This window comes from Pantherophis guttatus, chromosome 1, assembly GCF_059756535.1.
Source record: "Pantherophis guttatus breed Tessera chromosome 1, ASM5975653v1, whole genome shotgun sequence".
Taxonomy (NCBI): domain Eukaryota; kingdom Metazoa; phylum Chordata; class Lepidosauria; order Squamata; family Colubridae; genus Pantherophis; species Pantherophis guttatus.
This window is the reverse complement of record NC_142063.1, coordinates 178252101-178270663: the sequence shown is the minus strand read 5'-3', so window position 1 is coordinate 178270663 and position 18563 is coordinate 178252101. Positions and strand designations below refer to the sequence as shown.

At 40.8% G+C, this 18563-nt stretch overlaps 1 protein-coding gene across 1 annotated transcript in view; it reads right to left on the bottom strand.

The window, feature by feature from the left end:
* Positions 1-429: 429 nt before the first annotated feature.
* ATIC (5-aminoimidazole-4-carboxamide ribonucleotide formyltransferase/IMP cyclohydrolase) overlaps positions 430-18563 on the bottom strand; it is a 105449-nt gene continuing 87315 nt past the window's right edge. The window contains exons 14-16 of the mRNA XM_034433479.3: positions 11632-11814; positions 5869-6024; positions 430-2996 (exon numbers count right to left, since the gene is read on the bottom strand). Coding sequence (XP_034289370.2) covers positions 2877-2996; positions 5869-6024; positions 11632-11814 — 459 coding nt within the window. The 3' untranslated portion in view covers positions 430-2876. The remainder of the gene's footprint in view (positions 2997-5868; positions 6025-11631; positions 11815-18563) is intronic.

The following is an 18563-nucleotide window of genomic DNA, read 5'->3' as shown; positions in this document are numbered from 1 at the left end:
AAACAACCCCTTTCAGCTTCAGCATAGGTTTAATTAGCACAAGTTGATTAGATCGGCCTCCCGATTCTCAGCTGATTTGCTCTCAGCTGTTTTGTGCAGGGCTCTGCTGCTAGATGCAAAGAGTGCTGGAGCAGATTTTTTTCCCCCTAGCTGCGCTGAAAAAAACTGAATTGAAAGTAAAGCAGGCTCTGCTGCAACATGACAAAATGAGGCAGAGATTTTTTTTTTTTCTTTTTGCTCACCAAAAAAGGTAGGTGCAAACAATGAGAAATTTAGGGCAAAAAAGGAGAGTTCAAGATTTTAAAACACAAAAGAAAAAAAGCTCTATTTAACTAGGGAATTGTAATAATTGAGATACTATTAATTTGTAATGTCCGGCTGTACGCTTAAGCCCTCAGTGAACCAAAAAGAAAGACTTAAACGGAGGCCTGAATAAGAATCAACATTTAATCTTTGATCAAAGACAAAAGGCTGGGTAAAAGCATTCCAAACACATACAAAGAGAAGATGTAACCTCTTTTTATACCTTTAAAACACCAGTTAAATCCCCAACTCTGGCCCCTTAATTTATGTTTGTGTATTCTTTGTTGCCCTGCAAAGGAATCTAAACTTCCAATTAGTCTTATCTTAAGCATTTCTTTGTTTACTTAATTGGCCATTTAGCCCCTGGCTCTGGAAGACAGGATCTTATCAGATCAAACATAAATTAGGGCTGAGGTGTAAATTATCCCTTTGTTGATGGCTGTAGTTCCAACAGAGATACGTACCATGCTTTTAAATGGCACAGAGATTGATATGAGTTCAGGTCAAATGGCAGGGACATACGTTTGACAAATACCAGATACAGTTCAGAGGCCTAATAACAATGTTTGTAACAGGAGATACAAATAGAAAGGAATAATGTATGTGATACAAATATAAAAGCACAATATATATGTTAAAGGAACCTAATGATTACAGAATAACAAGCTTTTACTAAATCTAGTATATCAGTATTTTATATTCTATCTTTATTATTGTTTCCCTACAAATTGTATATTGTGTTGAAAGCAGAAATGGTTAAGTTGTGGTTTGGAGGAATATATGGGGGAGATTATTTGGTTTATTATTATTGGTAAATATAATTAATTGATTATAAGAAATTGGATTGCATGGAAATAATTGAAATATTCATGTTCATATCGATTAATATACAAAAAAGATAGTTATAACTAATTGATTTATATAAAAATGTTGAATTTGTATTAAACAATTGTAATATTAAATAATTAACCAATGTGAGGATGGATATAAAAACAGATGACAATGGGAAGGGGTATAATATAGAATAGAAAGGGAAAACTGAATTTGATTAAGATTAGAGATGAGAATGAAGAGTAATGTTGGTTTTTTTTAAAAAAATAGATGAATAAATATGGCAAAAAGGAAATATAGAAATTGTAAATTTAATTGAAATGACTAAAAACTGTTTAAATTTGTGAACCGGCCAAATACTCTGTTCAAAGAAAATACATTGTATGTTTGTATGTGTGTTTGTCTAAAAAATAAAAAAAAATCTTTTTTAAAAAAAAACAACCACCAAAAAAGGTAGGTGCATCTTATGCTCCGGTGCGTCTTATATTCCGAAAAATACGGTAAGTCTATTTGTGGCAGCCCCTCAAGAGAAGAGAGTTATGTCCCCCCAATCCTTCTCTTTGATAGGTTAATCATACCTAACTCCCTCAACCATTCAACGCATGGTTTAGTCTCCAGATCATTTTTGTAGCTTTTCTGCACTCTTTCCAGGATCTCAACGTTTTTGTATTGTGGTGAAATGAATGCAGTATTCAAAGTGCAATATAAAGCAGTACTATCACTTCTTGTGATCTTGATACTATCCCTCTGTTGATGCAGTTTGGGACTGCATTGGCTTTTGGGGAAGTTGCAGCACATTGCTGGCTTATACATATGTAATGGCCCACTATGACACATAAATCTCTGTCACAAATACTGTTCAGCCAGGTACCATCTATTCTGTACTTACGCATTTGGTTTTTCCTGCTTACTTTTCGAACTTACTTTTCTTACCACTGAACTGCATCTTATTACTTAAGGCCCAGTATTCAACTCTGTCAAAGTGCTTCTGGATCTTGAGTTCATCTTCCAAAGTATTAGCTATTCATTAAAACATTTATTAAAACATTGTTTTAACTAGTCAAAGGACAAGAATGCACAATGGAGATTTTAAAAGCAAGACAAAAAAATTAATACAACATACAAACAATTCTTTTTCCAAGTACTATCACTATGTATTCCACTGTCAAAATGTATGCTGACACACACACAAAGGCTCCCATCATACAGCTCGGCTTAATGAGAGGGTTTTTTTGTGTTTGAGTGTGTGTGCCTTCAGGTTAGTGTAGACTTGGGGAACTGTCTTGGACAAATCCCTGTAGTTTTCTGGCACCAATTTCAGATGAGATGGATACATCTACAAATAATACTAAAGTGATGCCAACATCCTCCTTATGCTGCTTTCTCTGCACAATTGTTCCATCCAGAAATAATCATATTTGTATCTACATGGAATCGTTTTCAGGACAAACTTCCATTCTATTGTTAATGAACATCTCAGTCAGGTTCACTAATTTAAAAACAAATTTCCAGTATGTACAATCCTTAGCTGAGAATGATAAAAAGCAGTAAATGATTTTATGTGCTGATGGAAACCACATCCATGCCAAGTTCTTAAAGAATTCAAATTCACTATTGATAGTTTTGCACTTTTATTTTTCAAGAAATTTTCATAATTTTTATCTTATTTTAGTACTCTCAACATATGTAGAATTTAGCAGATTGTGTAAAGAATATGCTTCAAAAATACTGATTTTTAAATATCAGTGGTGAAATAGGCGAAGGTTGGTATGAATAAGAGTTATTCCCAGTTCATCACAGGCTTCAATCACAACTTGGTCAGCAGTAGAACCAGACGGGGAAACAATGAACTGGACTCCACTCTGAGAAAGGAAAACACAGCTGTTAAGTGAATCACTTCAATTGTTAAGTTAGTAAATGGTTATTAAGTGAATGTGGCTTCCCCACTGACTGCTTGTCAGATCTCAGAAGAGGATCACATAAAATTGAGTCACTGCAACCAATATAAATTGGTTATAATGGTTAGAATGCAGTACTGAAGACTACTTCTGCTGACTGTCAGCTGCCTGCAATTTGGCCGTTCAAATCACACCAGGCTCCAGGTTGACTCAGCCTTCCATCCTTCCCAGGTAGGTAAAATGAGGACCCAGATTGTTGGGGGCAATATGCAGATTCTGTAAAATCATTTAGAGAGGGTTGTAAAGCAGTGAAACGGTATATAAGTCTTATTGCTATTGCTAATGCAATGAAGCATTCAACCCCCTCTTCTAGATAGCTTAATTGGCCAAGATAACTATTATTGGGCAAGAATCAACATCTGCAGTCTGGATCCTCAGCTTAAAAAATTTAGACTTCCTACAAGACTAGACAAACACTCCATTTGGATCTGAAACAATGGCAGCACTTAATTATGGATTATTTGACTTTGGTATGTCTTGCAAATCTCTGCATATCATATAACACAGTGGGTTATTTGTTGGGTATAATACTAATCTGCATGTAATTTTTAAAAGCTCTAGATTTGTTACTTGAGAATGCAATGAAACCTTAAGAAAGTCCTTTTTATCGCCCTTATTGTAATAGAGCAAGTGCAATAACCTAGATGTTTCATTCAACCTCAGTAGCATTCTAGACATTAACCTCTTTGCTTTCTTGATTGCAGTACTAGCAAAAACTCAGCACTGGTGAAGGGCACTGGCAGCAATCATGTCAATTGCCCATAACATCCCACTGCATTCCATAATTTCAGAGGAAATGTGTTTCCTAGTCCTACATATTTCTCTCCAAAATGGTAGGAACATTACAAATGAGTGATTTCAATCCTAATTATATCCAGACTGCCTATCCCAACACCTGAGGCAAAATCTAAGTTAAGGGTGTATCTGTGATACACTTCTGTTACTTTTACTTTAAGGGTAACTCCCACTGGTCTTGATTAAAAGATGGAGTCGGAAGATTGTAGAGAGGTACCCTGAACAAACTGTGTGGTTTGCTTCTGTGGGCTGTCTTGCCAAGAATAACAAAATGTCAAAAGTGGCTACAGATTGCTGAGCTCAGACTAATTAGAAAAACTCAGTGGTCAGTGAATAAAGGGGAAGTAGAAATCGCCACAGAAAGTAAGCATAGGATGTATTCGTAATGGAAAGTTGCATGCCACTCCTGCCTTCATCACCTTTATTCTTCTCAGGAGGCCTTACATGGCACTGGAGAAGATGGGAATAACTTCTGGCTTTCTAGAGCAGACTCAGCATATGATTAAAAGGTCAGAGGACTCTCAAGTTCTTCTTTTGCAATTCATGGTAGAAGAAACTCCTGTTTTGGAGTGAGTCCTGATTTATTGAACTGGCAATTACTAACAAGACTTTTTTTTTTCATTTCTTTTGAGTTGGTACCAAACAAGTTGGTAACATGTTTTTTTTTTAAAACTTCACTAATGTTTTAAGTTAGTTAACCAAGGAACTGTGAATTTGGAAATTCAGCAGATGAAATGAAGCTTGTATTTTGTGTTAGTGCTAAATTGCCAAAAGAAAGACTATTAAGGGAGCCTGATTTGGAATTGCAGGAAGCAATGTAGGTATCAGCCTGAGATACATCTTACGGATCATTCTCTAATTAACGCTTGTCGACAATCACCCCAGTGTGGTAATCTAGCTTGCTTGCTGCTTTAAGTATGTTTCAAAGAGCCAAACATTTCCATTAGAGTATGGGTAGTTGATTAAACAAGAACATCTTTTATTTTTTATGATGTCCCTGGTGTCTGGAGGCCGTGCGGATCTGGATAGGGAGAAACAGGCTCAAGCTCAACCCATCCAAGACCGAGTGGCTGTGGTTTCCGGCGTCCCGATATAGTCAGTTGGTGCCATCTCTGACTATCGGGGGCGAGTCATTGGCCCCCGTGGAGAGGGCTCGCAACTTGGGTGTCCTCCTGGATGCACGGCTGTCTTTAGAAGAGCATATGATGGCTGTGGCCAGGGGGGCTTTTTATCAGGTTTGCCTGATCCACCAGTTGTGTCCCTTTCTGGATTGGGATGCCTTGCGCATGGTCACTCATGCCCTCGTCATGTCCCGCCTGGACTACTGTAATGCTCTCTACATGGGGCTCCCCTTGAAGAGCATCCGGAGGCTCCAACTGGTCCAGAATGCGGCCGGGCGGGTGATTATGGGAGTGTCATGGCGCTCCCATGTAACACCTCTCCTGCGCGAGCTGCACTGGCTTTTGGGTGCGATTCAAGGTGTTGGTTATCACCTTTAGAGCGCTCCATGGTTTAGGACCTGGATATCTATGAGACCGCCTTCGGCTACCGAGAGCCTCTCACAGAGAGGGGCTCCTCGGGGTGCCGTTGGTCAAACAATGTCGATTGGCGGCCCCCAGGGGGAGAGCTTTCTCTGTGGGAGCACCTGCCCTCTGGAATGAGCTCCCCCCAGAGATACGGACGATCCCGGACTTACGAACTTTTCGCTAGGCCTTAAAGACTTTCTTATTTCACCAAGCCAGGCTGGCCTAATTTTTAAATTTTTTAAATTGTTTAATTTTAATTTGAATTTGAATGGGGTATTTAAACTGTTGGGCCAAATTATTTAATTTATTTTAAATTGCTTTTAAATTTTGTATTTTGGCTGTTCACCCCCCTGAGTCCTTCGGGAGAAGGGCGGTATATTAATTTAAAAATAAAATAAAAATAAATAAAATAAATTATGTGACTTGAACAAAAGATCACAATGTCACTATCTTACCTGATTTGCTCTATCTACATTATCCCTAAAAGGGAAAAATGCATCAGAGCTTAGTGAGACACCTTTTAATTTTCCAATCCAGGCCTTTTTTTCTGCTTCAGTAAGCAAACTGGGAACTTCCTCAAATTGTGCCTTCCACTTTGCAAAGTCTTCACCCTGTAAAAATGTATTTTTAATCATCTGCTAAATGGAGGAAATCTCATTCATATAAACATGGCAAATACAGTGGCGATTTGTTTTATCCACCTTTTTCCTAGCCCCATAATTTGAAACAGGGCTGTTCTAAGAGCCACAGCATCAGTTTTTATGGCTGGAATGTATGATTATTTTAAGCCAAATGTCATAAGCTGTTTTTTAACTTTCATGAGCTCCCAACTGCCTCAAAAAATCAACAACACTGGTTGACTTGTTTTCTTATCAATTTTATTTAGTACAACTAATTTTTCAGATAAAGATAAGAACATTTGGTTGTCTTATAATCATTTCTGCAGAAAACGATAAAATTTACTGTGCTTTAGTGTTCCCTCTATCAACATAAACTTTTCTGGTAAGCTCAAATAGATGAATAGTCTTGTTACTGTCGGTTCTACAATGAAATATATTAAGCAGTGAGCCAAGCTGTCATCTTTGATGATCAGATGTGCCATTGCCTTACAGGATTCCTAAAAATGAAGACATGGCTCTTTCTGGTGTAGCAGTCTGTTGAGTCCTTAAGAATGAACTGACTGCAGCTAGAATTGTATTTTTACAACAATGGAAAAGTGAAGAGATCCCTACAGATGAAAATGTGATTAAAAAATACTAGAATATGCAGAAATGGACAGGCTAACACTTACAATTAAGGAAAAGAAAGAAACTGAATACTGTTTGACCTGGGATTTATTTTATGAATGGTTAGCTGATAAAAACAGGAGTTAGAAACAGGGAAATATAAGGAAAAGATCAATGATATAAGGGAGGTATGTTAAAATGGATAAGTAATCATCATCATCATCATCATCATCATCATTATTATAGAATCAATACTAATGTAATGAATACAATGAATGTAAATATTTTGATTACTACCTCCTAAAACTATTTGTACCCAGAAAACACACAGTTTAATTGAAAATTGAATTTTTATATGTTACAAAATAAAAAAACTTGGGGGGAAAAAGAATGAATTGTTAAGCCAAGCCATAAGCCATGCCAGGTACCCCTGTGCTTTCTTTAGAGGAGAATATATTTGGAAAGACCTGAGGCTCATGTACACTCCAGGAAGCACAATATTCTTTAGGACTCTGCACCTGGCCCCAGAGGACAATGTTAGTAAGGAAGGGAGGGGTATGGTAGTAGGTCCTAATGGGGAAATCACAAAACATTGGTGCAAAAGATAATGTTGATCAAAAGCCTTTGGAATATCCATGAGTTTCCCAAATATTTTCAAAAGAGTTCCACAAATACGTGTCTTACAATAATTTGCATCTGCTATAGCCAAGTTAGATTTCACATAAATAGGCATCTTTATTGCTCTAAGGCTAATCCAGGCAGAATGTTTTTGTCTTCAATCATTGGTGATGGCTCTACAAAAGGGTTTCTTTCTCAAACGAAATTTAACTAGTTTAAGTAATTGGTACTTATGACAATTCACTTAGCAATGGTTCAAACTTATGATATCCTTGCCAAAAGTACTTCCTGGTCCCGAAGTTATGTAAATTGCCCTTACGGCAGACCACAGAGATACCCCCCCATCCTGCCCAGCTGGGTCTCCACAAGCACTGGGCCTGTTTTCCTAGCCCATTGGGTTCCACATGTTCCTCTGCACCCTGTTACCGATCACTCTTACCTTTTGAAGATCTCCAGAGCTTCAGAACATGCTGAGCCATACAGCAGAAAAGCAGCCATCTTTTTCTCAGTCACTGTCAAAGCTGGAGGTTTTTCTTAGATCTCGCATTCTTACACACATTTGTTTTTGCACACACTACATGCAGCAGTCCGAACTAGTGTGCCAAGCTCTCCATTTCTTCTGCCCGAACCTTACCAATTGCACTGCCACAGAGACAGAAATGGAGAGCTTGGTGCTCTGGTTCAGCCTGCTGCGGATGCTGCAGAGAAGATTGGGCAGACAGGGAAGCTTCTGCAGCTGCATGGGTCTCCCTGAGGGAGGGGACTCTCATGGGAATGTGGGCAGCTATGGGAGTGCCCTTCCGCCACTGCCAAGGAGTGATGCCTAGGCTCAAGCATCCAAGGCATCAGAGGTGAGCAAACAAGGGCAGTATAGGGCTCCCAGGCATGGCGCTTGGTGGCTGTTCTGATCTGGCTCGCTGTGAGGGGTTCGGCCATCCCTGGCAACAGCGAGGGACTCGATTCTTCCGCTGCCATTCTGGCTGGCTGCCCAACCTCCCGTGTCCTCCAGTTCAAACTAGCTTTTGGGCTGCAATCCGCAAAGCAGCTCATTTAAATCAGTTACCCAGCAGCACATAGAGGGTCCCTGTGGCACTGCTCAGGCTGGAACCAAAGGTGGCTTACAGGGACATGACAGATCTTCTTACAGATGATTCCATCTGTGTGCAAAAATGAGTGTAAGAACACAAGATGTGAGGGGAAAAAACAGCTTTGCCAGCATCTGAGAAAAAGTTGCCCACTGCATGGCCCAGTCATGCAGTGAGCTTTGGAAAACTTCAAAAGTGATTGCTAATAGGGGGTTGATGTGATGAAGGCACAAGCAGCTGTGGAGACACCATGGGGTGGGAAGCGACCATGAGATACAGTATCTCAGTGGGTGGAAGGATGCTTGAGATGCTGGAGGCCATGGTCTTCGCTACCCCTGAGGAACCCCATGTGCACTTAACTACCCATGCATTCGACATAACATATGAATTGGGGAGGGATGGGATTTGTTTATTTAATGTGATTCAGTTAATGTTACAACCATAATGGGTAGGCTTCATTACAATTGTACCTCAAGATTACCCATATTTAGCATGTTCTCAATCATCATTTTTAAAAAGCAGACACATTTTTATGCAGTCCAGACAAATTCTCAGTGATTAGCAACATCAACAGCCTTTATGGACTGATATGGAAAAGCTATAAAACTGGTGCTACCAATATTATTCTCTTCTAGTAATCCTTCCAAAGATATGTTAAATAAACAGAAACATGAATAAAATTTCCAGGAAGATATGACAAAAGTTACGAGTTACCTATCACTTCTGGAATTTAGCTGCTATGAAGGACCAGAACCAGCACAAAATAATGACTTTGAGGGAGACTTTGTAGATTCTCCCTCAGTGTAGAAAAAAGTAATATCCAACAATGTCCCAAACCTTTAAAAAAACAGACTAACTTCAAAAGTACTCATTCCCATTTGATTCTAATCTAGCACAACCATTAGGGATAATGGATCCCTAAGCTTGTTTTGGATATGCATAACATATTTTTGAAAAAAAGAACAAATTTCAATGGTTGAAACTCTTGTTTTGAAACATGGTTCATTAGAAACAAGTGGTAATGAGACTTTCGGCTGTGCTTCCAGAGGCGTTGGAAGCAAGGACCGTGAGCTTCGCGGCCACGCTCTGAGCTCTCCCCGTCAGAGGGCTCCAAAAGAAGCCATAGCCACCTTGTAGGGGTAGTGAAGCAAAGGAGGGCATCTTGCAGGGCGAGGAGAGCCGCATCTCTCCTCCCTGAACCGGAAAATCCCCCTCATCCGAAGAGCAGCAGCAGTCAACATGGCTGCCATGAAGCTGGGGACAGCCAGAACACCTAAGAAAGTGCAGGAGTGAAGAGAATTGTGAACAGAGATTGTTTCTGGGTGAGATGATTTTTCCTTTCTTTAAAAATTACCCCAAGGGGGAAAAAAATCCTAGAGAAGATATTCTAAAAATATAATTGTTTAAGCGGCAAAAGAAAATATTTTTGATAAAGAGATCTATGCTGAAAAGTAAGTCGAGAGCGCCATCTGCTGATGAAAGGGAAGCGATTCCTAGACTCCTGGAAATTTGGTGGCTGTGACTTTTAATTGTTTATTGTTCTATGCTTACCAGAAGTGGAAATAAGAAAAATATTTTATAAAAGAGACTCTGGGAAGCTAGAATAAAAGATTAAAACCACAGAACACACTTAAAGAACTTGGAAAATACCTTGGACCATCAGAGTATGATGAGTAAATGTTGAAACTGGCTCATTTAAATAATTGTGTTCTGAAAGAAATGGATTTTGAGTGAAATAAATACCTGCTGGAAAAAAGACAGCATGGAAATTTGAGATGAGAGCTCCATCTACTAATAACTGGAAATTTTGGACTCTTTCTGAACTAGATTGTGGCTTTATTGTTTATTTCACCTTTATTGCTATTATGACTGGAGTTGAAGGAACAGCTGTGGAAATGAGAGGATTCCTTAATGAGATGACTTTGTTGCTCCAAAATATTATGGATTCAATCGATGGTATAGATGAGAAAATGGAAAACATTTTGCAAAGAACAACGAATAAAGATCAAACTGCCCATGAACTGGTGGAAGTAACAGAAAGACTAGATGAAATGTTTAGGGTTAGAGTTAAGCCAGCAAATTGAATATGAACAGGGGAAAAATATGGCTCAGAAAAATCGGCAAATGAAGCAACAGCTCGACGAAGAGGAAGACCAGACAAATGGCAAGCAAAAGGAGCGGAGAGAACAGATGGATTGGCCACATCAACAAATAAATCAAGGACTGGAGCAAAAAATAGGACTGACATACCAGCTGATAAAGGTTGAAAGACCGAAGGAAATAAAACAGACAAATCAACAACTGGAAAGGCAGGAAGTTATTTTTTATAAGGAAACTGTGACATGGGCAGACATCTGGGAGAATTGGTAGTACAAGATTGTACTGGGAGAAATGTTTAGATTGAACAAGAAAGATATAAAGGCAGTTAGAGATAAAGATAAGGGCTGTGAGAGGCGTATTAAAAAATGGATAAGAATTGAAGCAGAAGAGGAGAAGAGGAGAAGAGATGATGGATAGAAAGAACTGTCTGGTAAATATTAAAGAAGCCTGGTTGTAAGCTGAAAGAGGCAGAAATAAAATAAGATAGGGGAAATATTAGAATATAATTTTTTTATAGAATGAATAAAAATAATAGAAAGATTAGAAGTTTACAGATGTTAGGTTTTTTTTCTCTCATGTATGTTTAAATAATATAATGAGATTACTTAAATTTGATAAATGTGACAGAGATTACTAACATTTTTAGTGAGAATTGGATTAATATGTATGATACGCAGAACCAATTTTGCCTATATACAATAGAAAAATGTTTAGATTGAACAAGAAAGATAGAGATGAAGATAGAGATAAAGATGAGGAGTTAGGCATTTTTTGTTTATGTATGTTTAAACAATATGATATATACAAATATATATATTAAACAATGTAAGGCTTAAATTTGATAAATGTGGTAGATATTACTAACATAGTTATTGCGAATTAGATAAATATGAATGATATCCAGAACCAACTCTGTTCACACACAATATGGATGTATATTTTCAAATAATAATAAAAATATAGAAAACCAGGCCTTTGGTGTGGCCGACTAAAAAAAAAAAAAAGAAACAAAAAGAAACAAATGGTAATGATATGCATCAGTGTTTTTCAAATTTAGCAACTTTGATGAGTGGTCTTCAACTCCCAGAACTGGAACTGAGCTTCTCACGATTCTGGCTGGAAAATTCTGGGAGTTGAAGTCCACATATGATTTTAGAGTTGTTTCTATTTATGCGTTTGATTGCTTTACCTCACCAATGGTCCCAGTAACATATTGATCAATAGCATTGGAAATCTCTGCTCTTTTTACTCCAGTTTTGAACTTCATGGAAAGTACTCGTGGGTGATGTCTGAGCCACCAGAAATTTGCCTTGTCTCCAGCCAGGCGGGTACAGTGGATACGGGATTGCTGCCCTGCGCCAATTCCAATCACCTAAAACACATGGAACAATATAATTAAAAGGCATATGAAAAACTTTGTATATACTTATTCATTATATCAGTATCACTAAATGCCATGACAGTATATTCATTTATTTTGTTTTCCTTACAGCATTGCCAGTAGACAGAGTTTTATTATTTCAAATCATAGGTTTCCACGTTAATAGTACAAACTAATTTAGGGCAGGGGTGTCAAACTGACAGCCTGTGGACCGGATGCATCACATGCAGGCCATACCCTCCTCTGCTCCGCAAAGGGAAAAAAACTAGCAAAACATCATGTGATGACAATGTGACGCCGAGTTTGACACCTGTGACTCAGTTTGACACGCCTTCTCACTACTCAACTTTTGTTAGCTCAGTCCTTTTATTTGTAAAGTTATCTTATTTTCGATAAGGTATATCTCTCCTCCAATGTCTGCAGCAGTAACAGCAGCAGCAGCAGCAGCCTCTGCTTACTCAGCAGAAAATAATTATTCAGTTGTTTCACTTTGCAGACCTCTCAGTCAGGCCTTTTAGAATAAACAAATACTATAACACCATTAAAGGGAACATTTGTTAGGGAGCTTCTGCCTGAGCTTTTCCACTGATGTCACATTAACTGACTCTTTGGAAACTGACTGCTTTTTACTCTTTCTATAGCCGCTGCAAGATATTCAAGAGGAAGCAATCAATTATTCACAATGCAAAACAACAACTCTCAGGATTCACCTCTTGCGATGAAAAGGAAATTCATGGATATCTTTTCACCTCATACCTAATCCCTTAGACTACAAATGGCTCAGATTATTGTTGCTTCTTGTTGAACTCTGGTGCAAAATTTCCTTATTTACTTGTTCAATGCACTTTCAGCCCTATCTGTAATCTGTAAGAACAGTTAAAAAGGGTATTCCAATAAAAGTTGAATACTCAGCAAAACCCAACTGCATGCTCATAACAATATAGATAAAATACAAGCTCCCATTTAGAGCTCGTGGTCCTTATTGAATCAGAAATTATGGAAGAGTTTAATGGGAATGGCTAATTATTTAATTATATTATGAAAACAAAATTATTTTCCAACGCAGTTGGAGACAGAGAGATAGAAATAAGCAAAAGCTTTGTGAATCCTTCTTCAAGAGTAACTTTCTACAACTCAAGGAAAAATAAAACAGTGACATTTTAGAAATCTTTGTAAACTCAGGATTAAGTAATGGAGAGAGTACTGAGGAATATAATGCTAATGTGTTAACAGCCTATTCTACTGCATTGCAGTCAGGCGTGTCTCCATTCAAAACGGAGGAAAACCCCAACTCCAAGTTTGTAGAGAAAGGTACTTTTACTGAATTTGAACTGATAGCAACAAAAGAAAAGCAAGATCTAAAGCAAAAAGCACGAAAGTTACATATTGAAAGTATCCCCAAATCCCTCCCCCCAAAGACCCAGGGTAATCCAATCTCCATCCCAATTGGTGTCATGTGGGCAGCATCTTCAGGTGTTTTAATCCATCTGGTATTCTCAGATGGTTGACCTTGACTGGGCATAAATAAGTCCATACAGCTACACAGTAGAACACAGTAGCAATCCTCCCTATTTGTTCACATAGGGCAATCCCTCTCCAGCTCACATCCCCCACTCAAATGACAACCTCCCTCCCCCCCGTTACTATGGCAGCCGATAGCAATCAAGCATCATAGAGGCTGACATTCGGCCCTCCTGCAGGGCCGAATTTAGCCCTGGAAGAAAACATAAGACAAAACAGAAACAACGTAACAACCCAATATACAAGATATTCTACAAGAAGAAGACTAAGGCTTATTAGGATACTTAGCGTGAAACAGTTGTAAAAGTTTTGGTGCTCTGACATCTCGTTCATTTACCCATTCAGAATGAGAAGGTGGAAAATGTTTCCAGGCAACAAATACTGTACTTTCCCCCTATGTTTCCTTGAATCAAGGATCTCTTTGACCTCGAAATGCTGCTCATCTTCTATGAGCAGGGGTACATGAGGGGTAGGTTGATTTGGTCGGAGTTATGAGGTATGTTCAGGTTTCAATAAGCTAACATGAAACACAGGGTGAATTCTTCTAAGGGTTTTTGGTAACTCTAGCTGAACCGTGACCGGGTTGACAATCCTGACATACTTAGGCCCCAATTTCTTTGACTTCTGGGTAGTCTGTAAGTACTTAGTGGACAAGAAAACCTTATCCACAACCTGGTAATCTTTTGGCATAGCTCTTTTCTTGTCAGCATACTTCTTATGTGCTCAATGAGCCTCCTCTAACACCTTACGAGTAACAGGCCAGATAAATTGAAGCTGCTCGATCCAATCCACTAATGATGTGTGGCTTCTCTTGCAGCAGCTCCGGAATGGGCACAACATCCTGACCAGAAACCACTTTGAATGGGGTGAAACCGGTACTACTATGGATGGAATTATTATAAGTGACATCTGCAAAAGACAGTAAGTCGGCCCAGTTGTCTTGTTGATAATTTACATAACATCTAAGATACTGCTCTAGAACCTGTGCATTCACAGGCCCTGTTAGTTTGAGGGTGGTGGGCGGACCTTAGGCCTTGAGCGGAACTTTACAAGTTCAGGAATTCCCTCCAGAAGAGGGAGCTGAATTTTACCCCCCTATCCAAAATAATGTGTTCTAGAACCCTGTGTAACCCTGTGTAACATGTTGAATAAACAGTTTAGCTAGCATTTTTGCATACGAAATCTTGGAATAGGGTACAAAATGCACTTGCTTGGAAATTAAGACGGTGATCACCCAAATGACCGTATTTTCCCCTCTCAGGCAGCTCAATAATGAAGTCCATGGATATTTGCTTCCACAGAGCACTAGGGCTAGCAACATTCTGGAGTAATCCAGGTGGCTTTCCAGGTGGTCTCTTTGATGAAGCGCACACAGGGCAGCTAGCGACATAGGCCTCTGTGTCCTTTTTCAAATATGGCCACCAGAACTGTCGTTTAACTAAGTGTAATGTTTTCACAAACCCAAAGTGTCCAGCGGCTTTCGAATCATGGGTGTTGTGACCGATTACCAAATACAATTAAATCCTGAACAAACTTATTTTATTAAAACAGCTGAGAATTAATTCATTCTCAGTTTAGTCCAAAACAAATTCTTCATAACCAGTCTGTCGGTCTTATCACCAACCTTTGATGTCTTTGGTAACCTGCCAAAGGCTTTTCTTGGCAAAACCCCCACAAAGTTCAAGAATCTGGAATCAACGTTGCTTTTCTACAAAGAACTCAATGGCTCGTTGCTGGTCATTTAAGACTTATGGGAGTGGCCAATCATCTTCTGGCCTTACTCCTGAGTCGTCCTTTTTGCTTCAGCAAAAAAAAATTTAGCAAAAGAGGGAATGAATTGACGATAAAAATTAGCAAAGCCTAGGAAGCTTTGCAGCTGCTTGTGGGTGTGTGGGGCCGCCCACTCTATGATTGCCCGGACTTTCTCTGGGTCCATTTCAATACCCTCATGCAACATGTGGTAACCCAAAGTCAATTTTAGTCTGGTGAAATTCGCACTTTGACAACTTGGCATACATTTCAGCAGCCCTGAGTTTTTTCAGGACTGAACGCACTAATTTCACATGTTTCTCCATGGTTTCAGTATAACTAAGAATGTCATCTAGGTAAACCCGGACCCCCTTGTAAAGATGTTCATGCAGCACCTCATTTATCAATTGCATGAACACAGCTAGTGCCCCCCGTAGCCCGAACGGGAGCACCCAAAACTGGAAACAATCCAAAGGGCAATTGAAGGCTGTTTTCCACTAATTCTCTTCATTAATTCGAACTCAGTAGTAAGCCTCTCTCAAGTCCAGCTTAGTGAAAATCTTCCCCTTGGCCAGATGAGCTAGCATGTCCTTCATCAGGTATAATGGGTAAACATTTTCCACGCAAATGGCATTGAGATTTTTGTAATTCACACAAAGAAGAGAGCCATCTTTTTTTCCCACAGAACAACACCGGGGTGGCCACTTGTGGCCTAGCTGGTTGGATGAACCCCGTTTTAGGTTTTTATCAATAAAGTTTTGCAATTCCTCCAGCTCACGAGGGGTCATGGAGTAGATCTTTGGTTTAGGGAGTTTCACCCCTGGGAGGATTTCTATACTGCAGTCCATGGGGCAATGGGGTGGGAGTACATCTGAAGCCCTCTCGCTAAACGCTTCCCTGAGGTCCCAATATTCCTTAGGGATTTTCTCCTCCCCAGCAATGTGTTTGCTGACTGCCACTGCCAGCTCCTTCCCGGCTTTGGCTATGCACAGGGGTTTTCCCCCTTCCTTCCCCTCCTGGGTGGAGTGGATGTGCAACACCCCTTTCCTCCAAATCACATGAGGGTTCCATTTCCGGAGCCAGGGTAATCTGAGCAAGAGGGGCCGTTCCATTCCAGGGGCTATGATAAAACTCAAAGTCTCTCGGTGGTCCCCCATCCGCATCTCAACTGGTTCAGTCACAAAATGGGCTGCCCCCCCATCTGGCAAAACGCTATGGGCACTTTCATTGTCCTCAGTCTCAGTCCCATTTTTTTCACCACCTCTGGGCTGATTACACACCTAGTACAACCAGATTCCAAAGGGGCTAGCATCTTCCCATGGACGCCTGATGAAGGCACCCTTAACTCCACCAGAATGGTCATGGGACCCCCGTGCCAACTTACCAAGGGGGTCATCTTCGGATTTGGTTTCACTGTCCCCCGGGGTGGTCAGAGCTTCCAACTCCTCCAGGCCTGGAGAAGCGAACTATACTACTTCCACACCTTTCAGGGCCATTTCGTGGTTCTTTGGTGGCAGCTTCTCAGCTCTCTTCCCTCCAGCAATGGTTGGCTTGGAGCCAGGCTGGGTGAAACAATTAGCAGCTCAGTGCCCCTCCTTCTCACATCTGAAGCATGCTGTGGATCTGGGCTTGGATGCTGGCCCCCCTTTTGCAGCTCTAGGGGCCTCTTTCAGAGCAGGCTTGTTTCAGCTGCAGCCCCCATGGTACCGATCTCTGGCTAGGTCAATTTCCACCTTGGCTGCCAACACATACCAGCACTGCAGGTCTCGGGGGGGGGGGCGTTTGGGAACAGCAGTTTTGGTAGACATCCTTATAACATTCCATCTGAGACCACCTCCATGTGTGGCAAACCAGCTCGCGAAACTCCTGGATGTATTCGGTCACCAATCTCCGCCCCTGGTTTAGGGTTTTCATCCTGGTTCTAGTCTTTCATTCAGCTAAGGGGTCATCAAAGCGCACTCGGAGGGCCGTCATAAATCGGTCGTAATCTCTCAGCAGTGGGGAATCCTCATTATGGAGGCCCACCATCCAGTCAGCTAATGATCCCTCCAGGGCCATGGTGACACACCTCACCTTTGCCGCTTCCGAAGCAAAATTCTCCCCATACTCATACATACAATTCCAAACTTGGGCTAGGAAGAATCCCAAAGCCTTGGGATCTCCTCCATATTTTACTGCTAGATGAGGAAACTTTGGAATTCGGCGTCTCCGGGGGACTACCCCCCCACTGGGGGGGCTGGGCTGCAGCCACCACTTTAGTTCCTGCAGCCTGCACTGACTCTGGCCGAGCTCTAGGAATCTTCTCTGGTTATCCAGGGGCTTCTGCCTCCCTCCCCCGCAGTTGCTCAGCCTCCTCACGCGCAGTTAAGGCATACCTTTCACGTGTTCTCCGACTTTCAAGAGCTTCTTGCAGAAGATGCAGGGATTGAGTCAGCAGGAGGTCTTCTTTGTCAGCTTCGCCAGCCAGGCCACCTCTCCACGCCGGTGTCTAGCAGCTGTTACCTGGGGGGGGGAGAGAATCTCCTCCGGAGCCTCCATCCAGCCTACGCCCAGTGACCATTTGACTCGGACCAGTTTTTCCTTCATCTACAATTCAGACATCCACTCCGAAGTTTCCCAGCTTCAGCGGGACTTGGGGGTGGGGGGAGTCAAGACAGTAGCTCTCATGTCCTCTTGGTTGCTGCCTTGATTAGACATTCTTTGCTCAGCTCCCATGGTAGAGTTTTCTCCGGGATGGCTGATAAAGCAGATCTTGCTTAATGTCAGGCGTGCCTCCGTTCAAAACTCAAGAAAGGAAAACCTTTCCTCCCTATTTGTTCACACAGGGCAATCTCTCTCCAGCTCACATCCCCCTCCCAAATGCCAACCTCCCGCCCCATTACTACAGCAGCCGATAACAAGCAAGCATCATAGAGGCTGACATTCGGCCCTCCTGCAGGGCCGAATTTAGCCCTGGAAGAAAACATAAGACAAAACAGAAACAACGTAACAACCCAATATACAAGATATTCTACAAGAAGAAGACTAAGGCTTATTAGGATACTTAGCGTGAAACAGTTGTAAAAGTTTTGGTGCTCTGACATCTCGTTCATTTACCCATTCAGAATGAGAAGGTGGAAAATGTTTCCAGGCAACAAATACTGTACTTTCCCCCTATGTTTCCTTGAATCAAGGATCTCTTTGACCTCGAAATGCTGCTCATCTTCTATGAGCAGGGGTACATGAGGGGTAGGTTGATTTGGTCGGAGTTATGAGGTATGTTCAGGTTTCAATAAGCTAACATGAAACACAGGGTGAATTCTTCTAAGGGTTTTTGGTAACTCTAGCTGAACCGTGACCGGGTTGACAATCCTGACATACTTAGGCCCCAATTTCTTTGACTTCTGGGTAGTCTGTAAGTACTTAGTGGACAAGAAAACCTTATCCACAACCTGGTAATCTTTTGGCATAGCTCTTTTCTTGTCAGCATA